Here is a 21,386-nt window from a genome sequence, read left to right as displayed (position 1 = left end):
CTTGCTCGTTTAATGAGCGACCTTCATGCTCAAGCCTTGTCTTTAATCACTGGTTCTACGTGTTCGTTAAGGACTGGTGAGCCCGCTGCGAGCGTAATCATTCTCAGCCCTTTCCACAAGTCGATTGCTAGACTGTAAACTATTTTATCCACACACTCTCTACAATCCGGTCTCGAGACTCCCTAGACACAGTGCTATCCCCCCCTTTTTAAAGCCCTACTAGGCATCACAAGCCACTGGCTATCTGTGCCCACCATCACATCTCTTCGTATCATTTATCCCCGCTCCTTGCTGTCGTAGGCGTCAAGTCATGTCCTTCACTCGACACTACCTGGACACCTCCACATTACACAATCCGCCGCCATCTCCCTGGCGCGCGCGTGCAGAACTCATCCGTCGTCGTCCTCGCTTCCGACAAATCGTATTTGTCGCCGCGTCCATCGCCTTCATTATCTCGGTATTGTTGTTAATTCGTGTGCGGGACGAGAGTCAGTACGAATGGGTGGCTTATGGCGATGACTATCCCCTCCATTCAGCTGCAGCCCGTGTTCGACCAAAATCACCTCTATCACACAAATTGCCTCACAAGCCAGCCTTATATACCCCAGAAGTCGCCAATAATACCCATGCTAAAACCGGCCCAGCACCAGTGGTCTTTTCGCTCATTATGTTTTCGGAGGATTCGGCAGCAGAGGGTGCGGTGCTCATGAAAGTGCGTAATTAGTATATTGTGACTGAATGAGGCTATAACGAATGCGGACAGTCTATCATCATGTACAGCTCCGTTCCCATCGAGTTCCACGTCATCTGCGATGATGTAGCGCAGACATTCCTGGAGAAACGTCTCCGACTAGTCACTCGACCCGCACGCAATATCCTCGTTCGCTTCTACCGTCTCTCATGGTCTAGCATGGTTGCGCGCATAGAACGCGAAGGCGCCATCACGACAGACCATTCCGCTGGCACGCGTGAGTCGTCCAATTTCCCCTCCTACTTCCCTTACGCACCCATCTGCGCACGCAGCGGGCCTCATGAAGCTGTTCATCCACGAAATCCTCCCTCCAAGCGTCCCGCGCGCGATCTTCATCGACACAGACGCGTTCTTCATCACCGACCCCGCTCAGCTGTGGGACGCATTCACTCATCTGAAGCCGACAACTGCCATCGCGATGCCGACGCACCCCGAGCAGAGCGCGGAGGAGTGGCACCACGCGAACCGGATCTGTTCCTGCATAATGCTGCTCGACCTCGCGCGGCTACGCGCTCTGCGCCTCATGGACTCAACCGCATACCGCGCACTCAACACCGGTAACGACGGCACTGGTGCACAACACGCATCGTCCACCCACCCCGCGTCTCCGCCGGCCCTCGCGCCGCCTGCTTTTGAGGCGATGTTCGGGAAGCCGAGCATGGATGGGCACTACAAGGGCGTGAAGCTGGGCGACCAGGGATACTGGTGGGCGATCGTGTCGCATCGGCCAGACGTCTTTGAGCACCTTGGTTTTTCGTGGGAGGTATCGAGCTGTCTGCTGGAGATGTACGGGACAGCGCTTGGGGACGACAGTGCGGACGATGCAGCAGAGCTGCATTCGCAAATTCACACGCTTGGCACCCCGCATGAGGGCGAAGTGGTCTTGCCCAAGATGCTGCATTTGTAAGTAGGTCTGCATCTGCAAATGTTTGATGCTGACGGTATCAATAGCAATTGCCTTGACGGCACGTCGAGATACTACCAGTGGGACGGATGGTCGGATCCTACGAATCCTCTGACGCGCAGATGGTGGCCGGCCGTTCAATACCACATCGGGTTCAAATGGCTTTGGCTCAACACCCATCAGTCGAACGCAACACTGACGGTGGAGACGGTGGACAACGTTGTCTTCGCTGACGAGCTGTTTGCTCAGCAACAGTCGAGGCGCCCTCTGCAACAAGTCAGCTAGTATACCCAATCTCCCCGCTGCCATAAGAATGCAATCTAGACATGCGATACATGTATCGATACAGATACTACCCCGTGGTGTTATACCGGATTTATACACTGTTAAAGATGATTTAGTAGATAGTCTTCTATTCATTCATTTCTCGCTTGCGGGATCAGTTGTTGGAACTCAAGCAACTATGGGGTCGGCGTAGTATTCACGGCGCGATGTTGTCTGCGGAATGTCATCGGGCTGCTTCGTAGCACGGGGTTTCGGACGGTGAGTGTCCACGGCTTGAATGGGCAAAGTATATCTGACGCAGCTGTTTGAGCCTTGCTAACAACCATCCTACATAAAGAGCAATACCTTTCCTCGTCACAACCGTATGCCTTTGGCGTTAGCTTGATCACGGTATGTAATGGTATCTTGATGTATGGTAAATCGGCTTGGGTAAGGTTGTGGAAGTATGCGTATCTGTGGGGATAAGATGTCAGAAGACCACGGACAGAGTGATAGTCCTGAACGTTAGAATAGAGATACTGACAAACAGCGTAGAATGGCCTGGTTGCTCGCGCAGTCAGTTAACTGGCCGATAAAAAATGGAAGGTACCTTCACTCACTTGATGGCCAATGATAAGAATATTCTCTTGTCGTTCTAGCTCCATGATGACGGGCTCGAGGCGAACCACCACGTCGCGATACGACTCACCGCCTGGCCAATGGACCGTGATATATCCAGTGTAGTCTGCCCTAAAAAGACCTACCTCGATATCGATAGTTAAACTTGTCTTCATCACGATTGGCAAAATCTTCTGGGTACGCTTGCTGTCGACGTGACGGAGGGTTACTAAGCGTCTGATTGCACGCAAGAGCATGGCATGGCGTACCTCAATCTCCTCGTATGTCATGCCATCACACACGCCCGCATCGAGCTCGTCCAAAGACTTCCACGTCAACTTATTATATGTTAAAAGTTGCGCAGTTTGTATCGTCCGCTGCAGTGTGGACGTCCAAACCTACGGAGACAGTCATGCAAAAATATCAGATAAAGTAGGCGACAAAACGCACGGTAAGTTCCGCATCGCCGATATTGTCTGTGATGAGTGCGGGCAGTGCGCGAGCATACGCCATGCCACGCTTGGAGAGCGGAGAGTCACCACCGATCTTGCCTTCGACGTTATACTGACTCTCGCCGTGCTACGACGCGATCAGCATCAGCGAGGTAAACGAATCAGACAGACGCGAATTGTACCCGGGACATGAAGATGCTGCGCGGCTTCAAATGCAAGTTCATGAGATAAAATGCAATACGACTTTGCAGGTATCCGCGAATGTGATTCATCGTGACCTGGTTGCCAACATTGATGATCTTAAGGTACGACAAGTGCGGTTCCGTGATCGTCTCGTACACTGACTCGTACGCTTTGATGCGCCGCAGGAAGTCCGCCTTCGCCATCTCTGGCGACATGTCCTTGTAGTCTGGATCGCCCGAGCTCACTTTCAGCGCAACGTTTGCTGCGATCACTGCGGGGTCGTCACACACGGACTCTAGAAAAATGACGACAATCCCTTTCTCTTTGGCGACACGTCGTTCAATTTTTTGTCTAGGCGAATGAGATAATGTAAGGAGAAAGCGCGGGTATCAGAGAACGCTTTACCTTCTGCTCCGTGTGCTATTGGTCGCATCTGTGCCTAATATGAGGTATAACTTTATCGTGTTGAGTTTACTCAGGCATACCATGTATTCCAACATTGCCACCATCCTTCAGCCATTGAATGAGCATCTCTAGACTGTCTTCCGCAAGCTTGTCGCGTAGTTTAGTTGCTTCAGCATTTTGGTGGCTGAAGTAGTCTGCGTTATGGGATCCGCGCTGACCAGTTCTATATCATGCACGGTGGTCTGGTAATACGCGAACTACACGAGCAGAAAAGACGTACGTTAATGCAAGCTGCCGTGCTCGTGAGCGGCGCAGTTGTCCAACATTGAATACCTGTAAACAGGTCAGACAATGATGAAATTGACGGGAGTAATAAAGAGACCTTGACATCGTACTCCAGCCACTACCCGATCGTCAGCAGGCAAACAGGGTATTCGGAGGGGATGCAGGGCAAACTTTGAGGTATCTCATTAGCTTATTACTCAAGTACGACTTTCCACGAGCGGGTAGTCCGACCTGAACAGTGAACAGAGTTAATGAGATGAAACAAGCATAATGGTTAAAACTGACCGTAGCGACCACGATCTTTGCTTCGGAATAGTCGGGCTTTGCGACTGCATGAATTACAACTGGTCAGGACGGCGCGTGAGGTCACGAAAGCCAATACACACCCTTATTGCCAATGCCGACTACGGATATAGGAGGCGTAGCTGTTCCTGATGGTATCCTACTCGATACAGCAGACTGGTCGAATTCTTTCAGCCTGTATTTGTTAGTTATACAAGCCACACACGCCGGCCTAGATGACACTTACCTGGTTCCGCCTGCGGCAAAAGGAGCTGGTCTTGCTTGAAGTGAAGAGTCATCGATGGTATGCATGTGCAGCGCGCCGTCGACGTGTGCGAGATCGCGGGGGGAGAGCTGGGGAGAAGAAGGAGGAGAAGACGACTGTTCCGCGTTCGTCTGCATGTCGGGATTGATTTATACTAGGACGAAACAGATCGTCGGGTAAGTGAGAGATAGAAGGAGAGATAGACGTCGAGAGTGCGCACGTTCGCCACGCCTGCACGCCGGATCTCCCTCCACGACCACATGCCGGCGGCCTCACTCTCCTCGTCCCTTTCCGCGCAGGGATTCCACTTCACATACTCGACGAGGGTCCATGTCGAGGACGTATCGGCCGTCGCAAACTGTAGTCTTCATATTGTCCATGTCCTTCCCCCTGATGTCTATGCCGATCAGTACGAGCTTGCTCTGCGTCCTGGTTATGCGTCCTCTTTGCGCGGAACTTCCGACCTTGAGAGACCCGTTGCAGCGGTCGACAAGAATGGCTCCGTCTTGCTTATCGACGTCGAAATTGTCGAAGACACTCGGTACGAGTACACTGTCGACATTCCGTTACACGCCAGATACGGGCACCCTGCCGAAGAATCTGGTAGACCCTACCACACCATCATATTGCCACCGCCTCTAGGTTTTTGGGCATGTCCGACGTCAGGTGAGCAATCCTGTACTGTTAACACCTTTCAATACTTGTTGATCCAGTACCTCAGAGCTCAGTCGTCCATTTCCCGAGCAGCTGGTACCTCATGTCTCCCCCGACGCCTTCGCCTTCTCAAGCATATCATTAATCCCGCATACACCCTCCGACGAACGTGCCGAAGTTACTATCCCAGTTGGAAAATTGGGAGACCTTGCCATGGTGGACATTGGCACTGCCGCTGTCATGCTAATCATGTTTTCCTACATCGTCGTGGTATCAATTAGGACTGCACGCCGTCTTCGTCATGATGCACACAAAGTGAAAGGGGATTGATTTGCTGAATTGGTACCCGATCAAGCAGATTTTTTTTTGGTATGTGAAGCGATTCTTACAATCACTTGCGTGGACAATCTCGCTGAACCTAGGCTAGTTAAGAAAAACCCATGGCGCATCCGCATTACGACGAAGCAGCAACCAATTCAACCGTTCCTTGCTTGAGAATGCCTTGATAATGCAGTGCCGAAATTATCGTAACGGAACTCAGTCACTATATGTACGATGCGGATGCTCTCAGTGTGACTGATACCCTTTTCTAAATGTGAGTCAGTCTTGTTCCTGGGTGTGCATCAGCCCCGAAGGGGCTAGTATATCGTAACTACGAGGTATGACATGTCAGTTCATAGTATGAATATGATATCGTTACAGACACGCGTTGAAGACGGATTTAACAGATTTCTATAGCTACAGGGGTTCTGGAGACGTAAAGCATTGTTAGCTATACCCTATGAATAAAGCCCAATCACCAACCGAAGAATTCCACGAGCACTCAAACCTGGAAACAAATACGCAAAATGATTCCGCCAACGGTCTTCTGTAGGAACAGACTTGAGCGCATCGACTTCGTGGCGATGGGCCACTGCCCGAAGTTCGAACGTGACCGCTTCAAGAGTCGCAGCGCTCGCACGCAATAGAAGCGGATCGAGCTGAGTGGCGCATAGGTTGTCTTCCAGGAGCTCATGGAATAACTTGGTGAGCCCCGATTCGACAACCCATGCTTGCACCCTCATGGTGATTATGATCTCACGCAACTCTGCTCGCAATGCACCATGCAAGAGATTGTACAGCCAGCCTGCGAATTGCGTGTCCTCGACAAATACAGTGATCGACAGAACCTGCAGACCAGTGTTATGGCGAAGATCCAACGGGAACCCTGAAAACAAGGGCTTCAGGGCGATGTAGATTATGACTTTGCCACGCTATAAGACGCACTGTCGAACCATGGAGCCTCGCTGTCCTCACATTCAATGTGTACGCGGGCGAGCGATACTCGCGCAGTATCCACAAGCAGCTGTATGGGCCCCTTTAGCTCATTTCGACTACAGTGTCGTACAGTGAGGGTCTTGAGAAAGTGCAGTATCGATGTTGTATTCAAAAGCTCTACTGCATTATAGCTTTCGCTGAGCTCGATTTCTGCAAGGCGGAAGTTCTTCGGCGGGAGAATGCAACCCAGAGTATCTCCATGAGCTCGGAACGCCACTCGATCGCACAGCAACAATGAAATCCGAGGGAGAGAGCAGAGCAGGCGGCCGAACACTACCCCTGACGGGAACACTACATTATGGAGCTCGAGCCTGACTATTGAGGTGAGCGTATTGAGGCAGAGGAACACGTCCGCAGCGTCCGCATGAAACATGCTGGGAAGCCATTCCGCATCCTTGAGAGAAAGCCCCTCAATTCGTGTCAGCCTGCGCGCGGCAACCGCAGCAAATGGCGCCAAGAGGTCGAACTTGCTACAGCTCACCGTGTGCACAGGCACAATGGGAGTGAGCCATGATTCCGGGTACTTGTGCATGAGCTTAATCAAGCTGACGAGTTGGCTCCTCTTGTGAAGGCAGAGGTTTTGACGGAGGTAGAGCCGGGACCTTGGATACCAGTCTCGACATACGGCCGCGCACGTCAGCAGAGACTCTCTAATATCCTCTTGAGCACCCGCCGCGATACAGTCTATCACCTTTTCCCAGATCTCAACAGGCAGTCGTGCATGGGAAGTGGGATATTCATCTGCGTGTGTTCGCGATCCCTTGGATACGCCCATTCTGCGCCGCCGAAGACCACCACCTAGGATAGTCGTACACCGGTAAGACTATTATAGAGTGCGGGCATGGGACGCGTACCACTGAACTCAACACTGTGCGCCTTCGTTTTGACTTGTGCGTGCTTTCCGCCCCAACAAGTGCGTATCTGTGCGAACATGAAGTAGCCAGTCAGAAAGGTGAGGCCAACGGTGAGAATAATAGGCCAATCCTGCTCCGTGTCCAACATTGTTACGTGGTTGAATAAAACGTACAGGACCATGACCCCGCATTGGATCCGTAGGGGTGGTATGTACGCACGTTGCACGCAATTGTCATCCGTGTTCGCGTCTAGTCCTTAGCCTCGTGGGTTTTAGTGTGGACATTGAAATATTGATGGTTGCTGGGAATTGAGATTGAGCAACGATTGTTCAATTTTTGTCGGAGTCGGTGGAATGTACGAGCGGATTGAGACGCGTTCGTATTCATAGAAGCCGCTGTGCTGGAGACTGGTGTCCCGATGCTCGCCATTAAACCACTAGGCGTCTGAGGTTATAGCTGCTGGCACCGCTTGGTCACAGACTCGTCTACCTCCCGGGCAGCCACCATCTTTCAGGCTAGAAGTCTCGAAATGATTGATGCCGGGACTGTCTTAGTTACAGATGCTCTGCATGTACCCTACGGTACGGAGTATCAACTAGGAATTAGTTTTCAAAAAAGAGCTCTTGTGATACGACGCGGCGGGCGTGTTGTGTCATAAAACATGACCAACAGCGTTCCCGTAAGGTAGACCCAGTGCGGATTCCATCACTATCGTGATACTGTGACCATCACGTGGATTCGTTACAGATAAGGGTTATTCGATTATCGGACGCCGGATAAGTCCCGCATGCCAGTGAGGGGATTTCTGTTTAGTGAGACATAAAGACTATGTATGATGTGAAGTAGAGTAAACTGAAATAGGGTACACACAGTACTAGAAGAGAGAGAGATTATTTTTGCTTCATGTGAGCCTGGATTCACAATGTTTTGTACTGCACTCTTTGGCATTAGAGACCGACCCAATGGGTGTATACGGAATTATGACTTAAAATATTTAATTCAGGCTTATTGACACATCGATTGTGTTGGCATTCTTGTATCTCTATCTCCTCTGTGTGAACGTCAAATATGAAAAAACGAAGACCGACAAAAATTCGGCACTGGTACTCCTGGCAAATTGTCGGTTTCCATTTTTTCATAGTGTGTACCTCTCCCTGCTAAGTGTGACAAAATAAATCACGTGATGTCATAGAAACCGCACTGGGTCTACCTTAGCGCTTTGCTTGGTCACGCGCTGCTAATTCTCCCTATTGCTTTACCAAAACTACGTTTGGACTGACTCGTAAACTATCGCTTCTCCTTCACTGTCTGATGCAATCGATACTGTGCACTACCAGGATTATCCTCAGAAGTGAAAGCTGATCAGATATCTTGGTGGTACTGTGTCTGCTGACGTCAACCACATACGGCGTGTAGCAGATCTTCCTCCTGCAACTCGGGAAATTTGGACTCATGTAGCAGGAATGCAACGCTTGAAAGCAAAGTTACGATCACGAAAAATCAAGGGCGCTGTGTATCCTCACTGGCGTTCGTTTATTTGCTGTCTCTTACGCACTTTTTCAATGATTTCCCATTGTGCTTATGGGCAGCTGATTAACTTTGACTTATCTTCTAACAGAACTCTATTTTTACGTCCAATATATGACAACCTAGGCATTTGGCATATTTCGCCGTGCGACTCATCCTCACCGGTCCGGATCATTAATAAACAAGATCTCCGTATCAATTGGTTTGGGATTCTGAGATTGTAGAAGTTGCATCTGGGCAGGTCATTATCCAAAATATAGCCAACATCCAAAGAGAGCCGAATACCATGTATATATTCCCGCCTTGATGTATTGCGGTGAGATGTGTCCATTTCCACTCCATAGTATCCATCGCCCAGTTCTCAAAGCTATGAGGGATATTTTAAAGTGGTTTGTGGACAAACTCTACTGCAACAGCTTAAAAGCAGAATAACGAGCTAGCCAAGACAACTATCCCACCCACTCACCATATGGGACTCGCATCTGCGTGTCCAGATGAAGCACAAAAAAAGTTGCGGCTGGTGGTGCAAGCTGATCACCGTAGGTTTTGCAACATTACTGGAATGTGTGAGCGAAGTTTCTGATAATTATCTTGTCGTTACGGCTCAGCTGTGGATGGTAATGGACACGAAACAACACCCTATATCCAGAGTCTCCAGTCTCACCGACGCCCGGTGGAAATCTGGGAGAGAGTAATTGATCGTCTCGCAGAAGACTATCATCTCAGACAACACGCTCTGTGGACTTATGGACGCGTGTGCCGTGCGTGGTATCCTCGATGTCGCTTTCACGCCCAACGGGGCCTTACACTCAGGAGTAGGAAACAAGTATGTCACCTGATTGGGGTCATGAACGCCGACACGTATCGCAGCGAGGTCGTGAATGTGGTGCGTATCGACGAGAACATCGATACCCTAGGGCCATTTTCTGCAACGATGGCCCAAAAGCTGCCTCATGTGGATATACTTGTCCTCAAGGACGGAAGATGGATGTCAGAACGGATGCATTTTCAGATCTTCTTGCAACTTGGCATCGCGTTCCAAGCAACCACGAATCTCAAGCTATGTGAAGTTCACTTCCCATCTTTGGCCGTGTTCGGGCGGCTCATCTCTGCGCTTCCTCGTCTTACCAATCTCGTGTGCTGGGATTTAGAGTTCAGTTCGTCCTCGTTCAAACCTGGTTGTATCTACACACGGAAGGGACTAGCCCTTACACGCATCGAGCTCCAAGGTAGCGGACAGGTTGTCGAATTCCTCGCGTCGACATCCATGTGTAACGGTCTACGGCACATCACTTTTAAAGACTACAACAAAACATGTGGCCCCGCTTACCAAAGGCTTGTAGATCAAGCGAAAACATCCCTTCGCTCCATGGACATTCGCCAAAGTTTTATTCTCGGAGACCGAAATGGTGTGTCGTTATGAATTACAGATACGGCCAGGGCTGATTACGCTCAAAGTCATCCCACTCGACCTCAGTTCAGTAGTAAATTTAGAAAGAATCTCTCTGGACATGAGTGCCCACGAACTGGAGCGTCAATCCCTCAAACGTGCTGCCACTTTGTTAAAAGTGCTCCCTGCAAAACTCCGTGAGATCAAAATCACCTTGTATAGCTTCACTCTCCGCAAGTGGTATCTCGAAGACCTACTCAGCACTTTCGATACATTACCCTGCACCCAGATCGACAGGAATCTATCTGGGCCCTCCTATACCAAACTGACCGAGGTTACGTTCGAGTTCTTAGCGTGCATCCACCTTGCGGATGTCAGGAGGGTACCCGCTGAGAGTGCATGGCGAGAGCATCTTATGTCCATCTTCCCGAGATTACATGACAAGAAACTTCTTCGGTAAGCCAGTTGCCTGTATATCCTGGCGAGCAACTTTCATATTTTTCGCGGTCCAGGACACCTGTGATGATTAGGATCCGTGAGTAGTGTAATGCCAGCCGCAAATGGCGCTCTGTGGAAAAGATAACCAACTTATATGTATTAAATCGATTCCTTTCTGCCTCCAAGATTACTACAGCCACGGTGTGGCATGTTACAACATCAATTACGTGCTTGTGTGAGATCTTCATCTGTTCAAGACCAGCCTTTCATGCTTGCCAGGTGCGAACAGGTTGAGGATGTCAATGAGTCTTTCAAGCCCCAGCTATATGAAGCCATAGACCCACAGTCGAAGGCGCACCGGCAGACTATCATAAGTGTGTCCGGACGCTCATTGCGCGCCATCATGCACCACGAAATTCACGCCTTTATCAGCACTAGAAAGGCATACCGTGTCAAGGTCCTCCATCCCACGCAATATACCATCAAGCAATGCAATTCTATCAGTGATCGGGCATAGGCCTGGATCCAAGGATATGATTACAAATTCCAGAAATGAAGATATTTGTATCATAGAATATTGGCGAGTAAGTCTTAAGCCAGAATGGCAAGTCATGCTGTATGCTAGGCCTGTTTTGAAAGATGTACTGCCACGTATCTAGAAGCAAAAATGAGCCACTTAGAATCTGAAATCAACAGAACTGCGCACGTCGGATTCGGATTCACACTCAGTACGGTACCGTCAAATGCATCTATTATCGCCTGCTCGGGTTTCTCAAAGATCTCAAGATTTGGGAATATCCGCTTGATAATGTCGCCGATGTAGTTGCCCTCGTCATCGTTGTCAGGACTAATGAAATACGTCCTGAACCGTCGGACGGAAGGCCACTGGTAGTGTCGCGACAGTGTGATCGCGTTTCTCATACTGAACGGATTCGGCAAAGCCAGCTCAGTAATATTATGACCATGAAGTTTTGCCAGCTCGGGCAATACGTGTGGGACCTGTGGGACGTTCAAGGCCAGACGAATCGACGTGCGCAAGCCGCCCAAAAGTTTCAGCGTAAGAGAATCTACTTCGGTCAACCTGACTTCTGCCAAACGAGGAAGAGCAATGACGGCGTCTACGATCCGGGAGTGCTCCATAGTTAAGTAGTGCATGCATTCAAGCTGTAGGTACCGGAGATTTTGTGCGTTCTCCAGAACGTTTGCCACGACGAGCACCAAGCGGAGATCAACAGATGTGGCAGAAGGGCATGCTTGAGATCGAGTTCTGAAGCACGATTCTGTGATGATTAAGCAGCGCACATAGTGCAAACGTCCAGTGATATCAGCGAGAAGATACTCCAATGTGGCTTTCAGGCGTTCGTGTTTGGTGTGAAAATCATAAATGCCATCGCGATTGTAGTCGAGGGATAAGTGTGACACGGCTTGACGTGTCGCCATGGTATGAAATACTCGTGACGTCTCGGACAAAGCAAGCGCAGACTTTGTGTCGAGATATGCTACGATGAGCCCCATAACATCCCCATTTAAATTGTGAAGTGAGAATGATGGTCCGGTAATGATATTTAGCTGAACGGAATGGTACGCAATGTCAGTTACGAAGCAATCTTAGACGCCCAAGAAGAACAAACCTGGGATGAAACCATTTCCATGGGGTATGTTCAATGAAGGAGCTCGCGGGAGACGAATGGCTGTGGATGATGAGCGTCTTTGTCGGAAGAAAATCATGTTGGTTTGGCGCTGAATGGGATGGGCGTCATAAGAGATTCCATCAATCGCCATGCGGTTTCGCCAATTTTGTCCTGCCTCATGTTGAGCCCAAAGGGGAACTGCGTAAGCAAGATTGAAATAATACTCGTTTGAGGCTAGCTCATCTGGTTTCCAGTCGACACGTCCAGAGAACGGTAAGCCCACGTTTCCACGATGCCTTGACTTGAATAACAGTTGTGCGACGATTTCACCGACCATCGCACTCGATCGGAAGTGGATTGGTTCAACGTAAATGAAAGTAAATCAAGAGGTATAAAATGTTTACACGCGCAATCATACCTAGCAGTCCGTGATGGAGAGCATGATCCATCCCTGACAGAAATGGAACATAGAACAAAGATATATGGTCATGAACACACCTCGAAAATATTTGAGGTACAATGTAAGGGTTAGTATATTGACGCAGGACTTCCGCGCACGTAGTTGAGTAGCTGTTTCGAAGATCATAGTATAATCGTCTGTTTTAAGATTGACGAGTGCTTACTTACACTGTCTCCGTCTGTGTGATGCGCATCGCTATCAAGAGAGCATGCTGGAAAGCACTGTTATAGTCATTACGGATAGAAATCCACTAGGGATGGTCGGACATTAAGAGGCCGAAACTTCGGATCCTGAATCTATTTCCATAAAATTGTGGTTTTGCAGACATGCGAGACAGTGGAATGAGGACCCCTCCTATTGACCAGTGCGTCTCACATTGTTGAGTCGTCGCGTCCGGAGGGAACGAACATAGTAGGATTGGGAACATTCAGAAATAACTGTTTATGGAGAGCAGTGAGAATAAGACTGCGGGTGCTCAGGCAAGCCACTGACCTTGGAATTCTTCTCAAGGTCGCAAGAACAGCCAGCTGGCATATTCAATGTCATAAGAGGTACAAGCGAAATAGACTCGAAAGATGACGATGACAGTGTGTAGTTGAGCTAGCTGCTTGTGTGGGTTCACAAACAGATAGATCAAGAAGTGACTTTTTCCACGCATCTCTACTTGGTATGGTACGTGCATGGAGACTGTGAGAGAAAGGAATTTGGTAGATACGATGCCAGCACAGATCAGCGCAGTGCCTGCCATCCATGCCTGTTACTGTCGATAGAGAAGCGATCAGATTGAGACAGCGTCATGTTCAAGCCATAATACAGAATTCATTCTTCCATAGTTTCGCGTTTGCCGGATGTCTTGTCCAAGAAGACAGTACATTCTGGAACACACATACAAAAGCAACTTGTACACAGGTCTCAGATTTTGGGTTCCCAAAACGCTATAGGACTTGTGATGGTCTTGTTGGACACCTACTAATGCTTTAGGTCGAAGTCTTTGATGTCGTCAGACCTGAAGGAACGCTACCCAAGCTAATCTTCTCGGACACACAATAAAAACCTTCTGGATTGAGTTCGACTGAGTATTCCAGCTGATTACCGAAAATATTATAGATAGCTTCGAAGAAACAGTGTGTGGGCCTCTTCGAAGCTCTCTACAGCTTCCGTGTTCCGAAAGACAGTGCTTTCCTGGGGTCCCAGCATAACCCCAAAATCCGGAGGTTCACTATATTGGATACTCATTTCGAGTTCGAGATCTATGATATCATACATTTACTATCTGCACGTCCTTGAAAACATATAGTGTAGGTTAGTCTTCTTGGATACGCATGACAAACCGAACTTCAACCGGTTAATCTCCGCACCTGAAGCTATGTATCCAAAGAATAGGCTATGTCACCTTCTTGGGATGGGTTCGCTGAAGCTCGTTGTTGTCCAAGGACTTGAAGATAAGCAAGAGAGCGGCGGAGTCAACCAGACCATCTAATCTAATCTATCCTTCTCGTACAATTTCAGCGCGTCGATATCCCTTATCTAATGCATCCTAGAAAGGAAAGCAGCCCTGGGTCCTGGTGTGGGGCTCAGAAATCCAAAAAATGCGAACTCGACAAGCCAGATGCTCTTCCGTTTCCTGAAATGGCGCTAGTCCCCGCGAATTCGCTTCATAGACATGACGAAGCAAGCGAGCCAGCGCGAGCTGATACTCGAAAGCTTTCCAACACTATGGGTGAGTGACACGAAGAACTGTATTACGAGATGTTTGGCTGAAGCATGTATCAGCTATTAACGACGGCGGTCAATTGTCGCTATCATCTCGTGCGCAAAGACCTGACCCAGGACAGCCTCGTAGTCCTCCGGTAGAAATATGGGAGCGTATTGTTGATGAACTGGCAGAGGGGTACCGTTACAGAGAATATGCCTTATGGGATTACGGACGTGTATGCCGCGCATGGTTCCTTCGATGCCGCTTCCATGCCCAACGAGGTCTCGCGCTCAGCAATAGGAGGCAGGTGCACAGTTTTGCAAGGATGACAGAAGTGGACCCGTGTCGCAGGGAGGCTGTGAGAATGGTGCGTATTGACGACCACATCGACATCCTAGGGCCATTCTCCGCGACGATGGCTCAAAAGCTGCCTCGAGTGGAGATGCTTACGCTCCGAGGCGGGAGGTGGAAGCTGGGGCAGATGCACTGTCAGATATTCCTGCAAGTGAGCGCAGCATTCCAATCAATCACTGTTCTCGTGCTGTATGAAACTGGCTTCCCGTCTGTGGCCATATTTGGCCGGCTCGTTGCTGCACTTCCTCACCTCACCAACCTCATATGTTGGGATCTGAAGTTCAAATCGTCCACATTCACCCTTGGTTGTGTCCATCTGCCAAAGTCACTAGCTCTCTCACGCCTTGAACTGCAGGGTAGCAGTGAAGTTATTGAATTTCTTACCACGACATCGATATGTGCCACTCTACGGTGCATTGCCCTGAAGGACTGCAACGAGGTACTCGGTCCTGTCTATCAAAGATTAGTAGATCTGGCTAGAACATCGCTCTCGTCCGTTGACATTCGTCCAAGTCCTCATTCTGGAGATTGGCAAGGTGTGTTGATATGCGAAAGCCAAAATTGGGCGCTGCGAGTGCTCACTTGATTTTCAGATATTCCATTGGACCTCAGCATCGTCGAGAATTTAGAAATGATATCTTTACATCTCAGTTTTCATCAATTAAGCCAACAGTCAAGTACACCAGCTGCCATTTTGTCGCGGGTATCTCCTGCGAAGCTTCGTGAGGTCAAGATCACTACGTACAGCTTCGACCTCGACGAATGCTTGCTGGAGGGCCTGTTCGGCGCTTTTGATGAATCTCGCGCACAGGTAGACCAGATTCTATCTGGGCCCCGATATACCGCCCTCACCGCGGTCACTTTTGAGCTCCTGGCGTGCATCCATCTTGCAGACATCAGAAAGGTGCCCACTGCTAAAGAATGGCGAGCGCATCTCATATCTGCGTTTCCGGAATTACATGCAAAGCAGCTTCTCCGGTGGGTTGGCTGGGCACTTGCGTCTCAGCGAATAGCTTATGAACCCTTCGTAACTCAGGACACCTGTGATGGTTAGAATCCGCGAGATGGTGTGATGACACGTGGAAATGAAGAAATTGTATTGTAAATATCTCCATCTCCGTGGATCCAAGTGTATGTGGTACGTTCAAGTTTCAAGTTGTGGCCTGAAGGACATAATTCTCCGACCGTGGAGGGCCATGGCCACAATAATATAAAGGCAGACGCACGTGTGATTGGACGCGTTGAGTGCGATATGCGCCCAAACACATCGATTACATTTTCCGTCCTCAAGGCAGCAGCATGACTCCTGCATGGTCGGTTGTAGCTACGTCGAATGGTTGAGATAACTTGGATGTCCCCCATTCAAGCTGGACTAACATTCCGCTGCAGGAATACCCTTCCTCGCTGCATTTCCCACACTTCCCTCTCAACCATATCGGTTGCTTGTAGATGCTATTACTGCAGGATCTTTGGAAGATGTGCTGTTTGAAATCAAGACCCCGCAAGGATCCCGCGTCGGTGTTGGCAGAAACGCTCTGTGCAACTTGCTCGGTACTCGACATTCAGAGCATGCTCCGTGATGGTCTTCCCAGGGAACGTAAGGCGCCGCTCGGTCTGCTCACTGACATTCTGAAGAAGAGCGAACAATGCTTACTATGCCGCCTCGTCACATCACTCTTGCGTCGGTGCTGGCGCCTGGAGCATCATTCAGACGTCGATCTCTCGAACATACAGTGCTCAATCTACGCGACTGGTTGTGGCGCTTTAGAAGATCCAGATCTGGAGGAGAAAAAGCAATGTCATCGCTTGCGCGTTCTTACCTCTGACCGGCCACAAGAAATATACAATGCCATGACTGCAGCACGAATGAGTATGGGACTCGATATTCAGCTCTTGGAACAGGACGCGCAAATAGTCTCAAGGCCAAGGGAGCTTCATGGCCGCAGGATGGGTGATACGGTGGACGTGGCGCTAGTGGAGAAGTGGCTATCGCTGTGCGAAGAGGAACACGGCGATGCGTGCGAGTCGGTGTGGTGGAGGGGAAATGATGAGAATTTGCCGAGCACTGTGCGGATGGTGGACGTCACGTTGATGGCGGTGGTTCGAGCCCCTCCAAATTGTCGCTACGTGGCTTTGAGCTATGTCTGGGGAGGACCGGGGGAGGATTACTGGACAACGATGGCGAACATCGACGCACGCACATCTCCCGCTGGGCTTGATGGATCCGTCCTACCTGCAACCATCCTAGATTCGGTTCATCTGGTCCAGCAACTGCAGGAGCGCTATCTATGGGTGGATGCGCTCTGCATCATCCAAGATAGTCCAGAAGACAAGGCTGTGCAGATTCATGTCATGGACCTCATCTATAGCAAAGCTGCGTTTACTATTTTCGCTGCCGGTGGAGAGGCAGCTCGAGCCCGACTTCCAGGCCTTTTGCCGGGAACTCGGTCTCCCGACCAGCAGATCGAAATCGTCCAAGGGCTACACCTTGCTTTACCACTCCCCTCACTTCGGGAGACGTTGGCACAGTCCATCTGGGATACGCGAGGGTGGACTTTCCAAGAGCTCATACTCTCTCGTCGGCGTCTTTTCTTCACCAAGCGTCAGGCGTACTTTGAGTGTGGAAAGGATGTATGGTGCGAGGATCTCATTGCAGAAAGCAAGACACTGCGATATTCTGACCATCCAATGCGCTATCTCGGATCTGGATCGTTCCTACGCAAGCCACCCACCTTTCCCAATCCTGACCATACGACAAGCTACGCGACCGCCGTTGGACTATACACACGACGCCAGCTCAGCCACGAATCGGATATCGTGGACGCTATTACCGCATTGACGAACGCAATTACAAGGGGGTATCAGCTCATGGGCGGTGATACTGGCAAGGCGTTTCGCTATGGAATGCAGATTAGAGATCTCGATTACTCGTTGCTCTGGCAGCCAAGGATGGACTGGGTGCATAGCAGGCGCGTATCTGATACGATGGGGTCCCCTTGGCCATCCTGGGCATGGGCGGGGTGGAGAGGTGCAGTCGCCTATACTGACGAGAGTCAGTTGATAAGCCCGACCATCACGTCCGGCACCCGTCCACAACCTCTCGAGTCTCTGATCACTCTTTGGCATATGGTAGACTACAACGGGGAGATCGTCCAACTCGACGTTGGACCCATCCGCCCTAGTCAGATTACTGTGGACTCAGAGGCAGCGCAGCTGCCCGTGGCGCGATACACACCTCCAAAGAACCAGATGCACTACGACCAGCTTGAGCCTCCGCCACCGCCCGGCACTCTCATCTTTCTCACCCAATGCGCACACTTTGAGATCTTGAGAATGGGAGATGATGGCCTCCAAGACTCGCCCAACAAGATCTTCCATATTGTCTCTCATACAAGATCACCTTCGGCGGGCGTAGGGCGCATGATTCTCCCCGCTCTCACACCCTCGTCCACTATCTTGGAGTTCATCGTTCTCTCTCGGTGCGGGGGGATGATAGGTCTCTACGACGAGCATATCTACGGGCCATGGTACTTTGGAGGCATTCTACATGTGATGGCGGTACGGAAGGCGCATGATCCACGCCTACGAGAGAGAGTAGGCGTCGGTGTCATATTCGAAGGAGCCTGGCTTGAATCGAGTCCAGAGGAGACTGCTGTGCTCCTCGCGTAGCTCAACTCAACTCAAATCCTTCGAATCGTGGCAAACAGTCTGGTTCATCTGACAGGCCTTCCCGAATACTGCATTCAGGGTTGACGAGGAGAATTTGAGTGCATACGTGTGAACAGTAATCTGAGATGTAAAATCATTGTTACTTACCGTGTACCGGCTGGGTAGGACAGGGCACGTTGCGATGCATTACGCTGCACAGCGGTGTTGCGAGCTGTCGTTTCTGACGGTGATTTCGTGCTACTGATACTTAATCTTGAACAATATTCAAGTTGACATGGACGACTCTTGGCGTGGCTATGCCATGCGAAACGGTTACCAGCATCATTATCTCCTTACGGCATTGCTAAGCTATGTGGATTCGCGATGTCTTCACACGGTTGATCTTTCGGTCGACGACTAGGTGACAAGAGCACAGAGCAATACAGGCGATGTGGCACCAGGGACAAGGATTCTCGGGCATGGACGATTTTGGTGAGTGATCTCAAACATTGGCTTACCTGCACATTGGTGCGGCGCACTGAAGTGCATCCGCCCCCCTACAGAGATCCGCCTTCAGCTCCTATTGCGCTACGAGCCACAGCCCGGGGAATGTGGCATCATACGGTCGAAGAGTATCGACAGGCCCGCGATTCAGCTGCCTACTGAGGTGTGGGAGAGAGTTATCGACCGCCTCGCCGAGGAGTACCAGTACAGGGAGTACGAGCTCTGGGTCTACGCGCAGGTCTGCCGCGAGTGGTACCCCCGGTGCCGCTTCCACGCCCGCGGCAGCGTCGTGCTCGACGAGAAGAAGCAAGTCTACCGCCTGGGGGAGGAGAGACGCCGCAGGGACGCGATACGGCTCGTGCGCATCGACGAGCACGTCGCCGTCCTCGGGTCGTTCGCTGCGTGCATGGCGCGGCGGCTCCCCCACGCGGAGACGCTTGTTCTCCGGAGTCTTGAATGGGTCCCTGGAGAGCTGCACCGGCACGTCTTCATGCACGTTGGTGCGACATTCCAGTCGGTCGCCACGCTTGTGCTATTCGAAGTTGGGTTCCCGTCCGTGGCCGTCTTTGGGCGGCTGGTCTGCGCCTTGCCTCGTCTCTCGAGCCTCATGTGCTGGGCGCTGGATTTTAGGACCTCCGGGTTCATCGCGGGCTCTGTTCGGATGCCCAAGCGCTGTGCACTCACGCGTCTCGTTCTGGGGTACAGTCCTGATGTCGTCGACCTTTTTGTCTTGACCTCGATCGGCACTGGTCTGCAGCGTCTCGCGTTATATGACTGCGATCCGGAGCAGAGGGATGCCTATCAGATACTCTTGAGTACAGCTGGCCCATCGCTCTCATCCATCATCATCGACCTCGGTGCAGGTGTCCGGGATTGGAAGGGTAAGTCTCCGTCGCAGTGCCCGCTACGCCGATGTTGTGACTGATTCCATCCAATCTGGAGATCTGCCCCTGGATTTCAATTCTGCAGTCAACCTGCAGACGCTCTGTTTGAATGTCGACGCCAACGGGCTCGTTCGCCACTCGGCCTGGCTTCTGGCTGTCCTGTCTGCCACTCCGCGATCGAAGCTATCGGAGATTCGAGTCGCCTCCTACGAGCGCATCCCCGGCCAGACCTCGCTCGCAGAACTGTTCCGCGCTCTAGACGGCCTCCATTGCACCCAGATCGATCACCTGCTTTCCGGGTCTCAGTCTCCTGCTCTGCGCGCCGTCGTCTTTGAGTTCCTGGTACCCATTCATTTGGAGGACATAGAGAAGGTCCCGTCTGAGCAGGTTTGGCGGGAACACCTCGTTTCCTGGTTTCCGAAGATGCACGCTCGAGGGATTCTGCGGTGAGCGACTTGAATCGTACTATGTGTTACGCACTATGGTGGTTGATGCTACTACATTACTGCAGAACTCCCGTGACTGTCAGGATCCGGGAGACAGCCTGACACGAGGATTCAGATGGGAGCTCTGCCCGGTGAATGTCTCCGTCTCACGACCAGGACGTTTCAACAGCAAGGGTTCGGGCGATTCGGGGTCTTCGAATAGAGATGTCAGCGGCTCACTATGGTTACCAATCCTCGAGAAGATGGGGGCATGTCCTCTGCGAATCAGCGTCGTGTAAAAGCCTACGCTCGCTACCCGTCAAATGTCGCCTCCACTGTTTATCCGGGAGAATTCGCTGCATCCCACGTTATCGAGGCATTCGTGGCGACTCATGGATGATGACGGCCTGTGTGTGAAGGCCATCAGTGACTTAGGTGGATGCGATATGAACGATGAGAGATGGTTGCTCTCGTATCGCATCGATTCTCATGGATAGTAGCAGGAAAGGTGATGATTGGTTTGTGGACAAAAGGTACTGCGTCACATCATGGTAAAACTTTGCTGTTGCTCGCATAAATGTGTTCCACGTATTGGCTGACAGAGCGCCCAACTGAACACAAGCTGAACTGCATCAAATCCAAATTGGATCATGAGTCGCTCGTTGATGTGGGATGTACGTGGACTACAGACTGATGCTTTCGTTTTTTTATGCGCTCTGTGAACGAGCTGCACATACAAAAACGAAGTGGGGGAACGTGCGTGCTGTCCCTGCTTGGTTCCCATTATGATAGGCCCCTTGTAAACAAGTGACGCCAAAAGGTTCATCTTCGCGCTTGGCATTGGTCACTGCCTTGGGTGAAATCTTAGCTTGACAAGCTGTTCCTGATGAATGCCCGTGATTGTAGGAAACAGAGAGCAGTAACAGTAACCCATACATCTTATGCCTCAAGGTCTCATCTGTCACTCTCACAATGCAAGCTCCAATCCACCTGGTTCTCAACACTGGAACACAGACCAGTCTGATGAAGAATTAGCAGCAGCAAGCAAGGGGAGGGAACGAATTCCGATGTCGTCAATCACAAAACAGACACTTGAGACACCTCGTGAGTGTAGCATCCATACTGGTAGCAGAGACGATTTAGAGAAGACTAGCAGTATACCCGTGTTTACGCACGGTTGCTTCATTGATTTCGA

At 50.6% G+C, this 21,386-nt stretch overlaps 9 protein-coding genes across 9 annotated transcripts; 6 read left to right on the top strand and 3 right to left on the bottom strand.

Annotated features, from left to right (window-relative positions):
- Positions 1-310: 310 nt before the first annotated feature.
- On the top strand, positions 311-1,940 carry FIBRA_07547 (uncharacterized protein; the record flags this gene model as incomplete). Its single annotated transcript, XM_012329226.1, has 4 exons — positions 311-712; positions 764-968; positions 1,024-1,654; positions 1,703-1,940. The coding sequence occupies 4 exons, from the start codon at positions 311-313 to the stop codon at positions 1,938-1,940; spliced, it is 1,476 nt and encodes a 491-aa protein (XP_012184616.1).
- Positions 1,941-2,108: 168 nt separating this feature from the next.
- Positions 2,109-4,546, bottom strand: FIBRA_07546 (uncharacterized protein; the record flags this gene model as incomplete). The annotated part of the gene is made up of 16 exons (XM_012329225.1): positions 2,109-2,232; positions 2,286-2,393; positions 2,464-2,480; positions 2,540-2,631; positions 2,684-2,744; positions 2,807-2,935; positions 2,988-3,116; positions 3,172-3,523; positions 3,578-3,605; positions 3,658-3,800; positions 3,858-3,910; positions 3,960-3,980; positions 4,034-4,093; positions 4,148-4,191; positions 4,249-4,340; positions 4,392-4,546. The coding sequence occupies 16 exons, from the start codon at positions 4,544-4,546 to the stop codon at positions 2,109-2,111; spliced, it is 1,608 nt and encodes a 535-aa protein (XP_012184615.1).
- Positions 4,547-4,669: 123 nt separating this feature from the next.
- Positions 4,670-5,393, top strand: FIBRA_07545 (uncharacterized protein; the record flags this gene model as incomplete). Its single annotated transcript, XM_012329224.1, has 2 exons — positions 4,670-5,075; positions 5,131-5,393. The coding sequence occupies 2 exons, from the start codon at positions 4,670-4,672 to the stop codon at positions 5,391-5,393; spliced, it is 669 nt and encodes a 222-aa protein (XP_012184614.1).
- A 391-nt stretch (positions 5,394-5,784) lies between these two features.
- Positions 5,785-7,382, bottom strand: FIBRA_07544 (uncharacterized protein; the record flags this gene model as incomplete). The annotated part of the gene is made up of 4 exons (XM_012329223.1): positions 5,785-5,812; positions 5,868-6,270; positions 6,330-7,178; positions 7,235-7,382. 4 exons carry the CDS (start codon positions 7,380-7,382, stop codon positions 5,785-5,787), a joined length of 1,428 nt encoding a protein of 475 aa, XP_012184613.1.
- Positions 7,383-9,608: 2,226 nt separating this feature from the next.
- Positions 9,609-10,611, top strand: FIBRA_07543 (uncharacterized protein; the record flags this gene model as incomplete). The annotated part of the gene is made up of 2 exons (XM_012329222.1): positions 9,609-10,170; positions 10,220-10,611. 2 exons carry the CDS (start codon positions 9,609-9,611, stop codon positions 10,609-10,611), a joined length of 954 nt encoding a protein of 317 aa, XP_012184612.1.
- A 599-nt stretch (positions 10,612-11,210) lies between these two features.
- On the bottom strand, positions 11,211-12,029 carry FIBRA_07542 (uncharacterized protein; the record flags this gene model as incomplete). Its single annotated transcript, XM_012329221.1, has 2 exons — positions 11,211-11,244; positions 11,296-12,029. 2 exons carry the CDS (start codon positions 12,027-12,029, stop codon positions 11,211-11,213), a joined length of 768 nt encoding a protein of 255 aa, XP_012184611.1.
- A 2,280-nt stretch (positions 12,030-14,309) lies between these two features.
- FIBRA_07541 (uncharacterized protein) lies at positions 14,310-15,803 on the top strand (the record flags this gene model as incomplete). Its single annotated transcript, XM_012329220.1, has 4 exons — positions 14,310-14,400; positions 14,454-15,266; positions 15,324-15,708; positions 15,767-15,803. 4 exons carry the CDS (start codon positions 14,310-14,312, stop codon positions 15,801-15,803), a joined length of 1,326 nt encoding a protein of 441 aa, XP_012184610.1.
- A 496-nt stretch (positions 15,804-16,299) lies between these two features.
- Positions 16,300-18,399, top strand: FIBRA_07540 (uncharacterized protein; the record flags this gene model as incomplete). The annotated part of the gene is made up of 1 exon (XM_012329219.1): positions 16,300-18,399. One exon carries the CDS (start codon positions 16,300-16,302, stop codon positions 18,397-18,399), a length of 2,100 nt encoding a protein of 699 aa, XP_012184609.1.
- Positions 18,400-18,857: 458 nt separating this feature from the next.
- Positions 18,858-20,216, top strand: FIBRA_07539 (uncharacterized protein; the record flags this gene model as incomplete). Its single annotated transcript, XM_012329218.1, has 3 exons — positions 18,858-18,870; positions 18,942-19,763; positions 19,825-20,216. The coding sequence occupies 3 exons, from the start codon at positions 18,858-18,860 to the stop codon at positions 20,214-20,216; spliced, it is 1,227 nt and encodes a 408-aa protein (XP_012184608.1).
- Positions 20,217-21,386: the final 1,170 nt, after the last annotated feature.

Source organism: Fibroporia radiculosa (genome assembly GCF_000313525.1).
Source record: "Fibroporia radiculosa TFFH 294 genomic supercontigs, scaffold13273, whole genome shotgun sequence".
Classification (NCBI taxonomy): Eukaryota; Fungi; Basidiomycota; class Agaricomycetes; order Polyporales; family Fibroporiaceae; genus Fibroporia; species Fibroporia radiculosa.
This window is presented reverse-complemented; position numbering and strand designations above follow the sequence as displayed.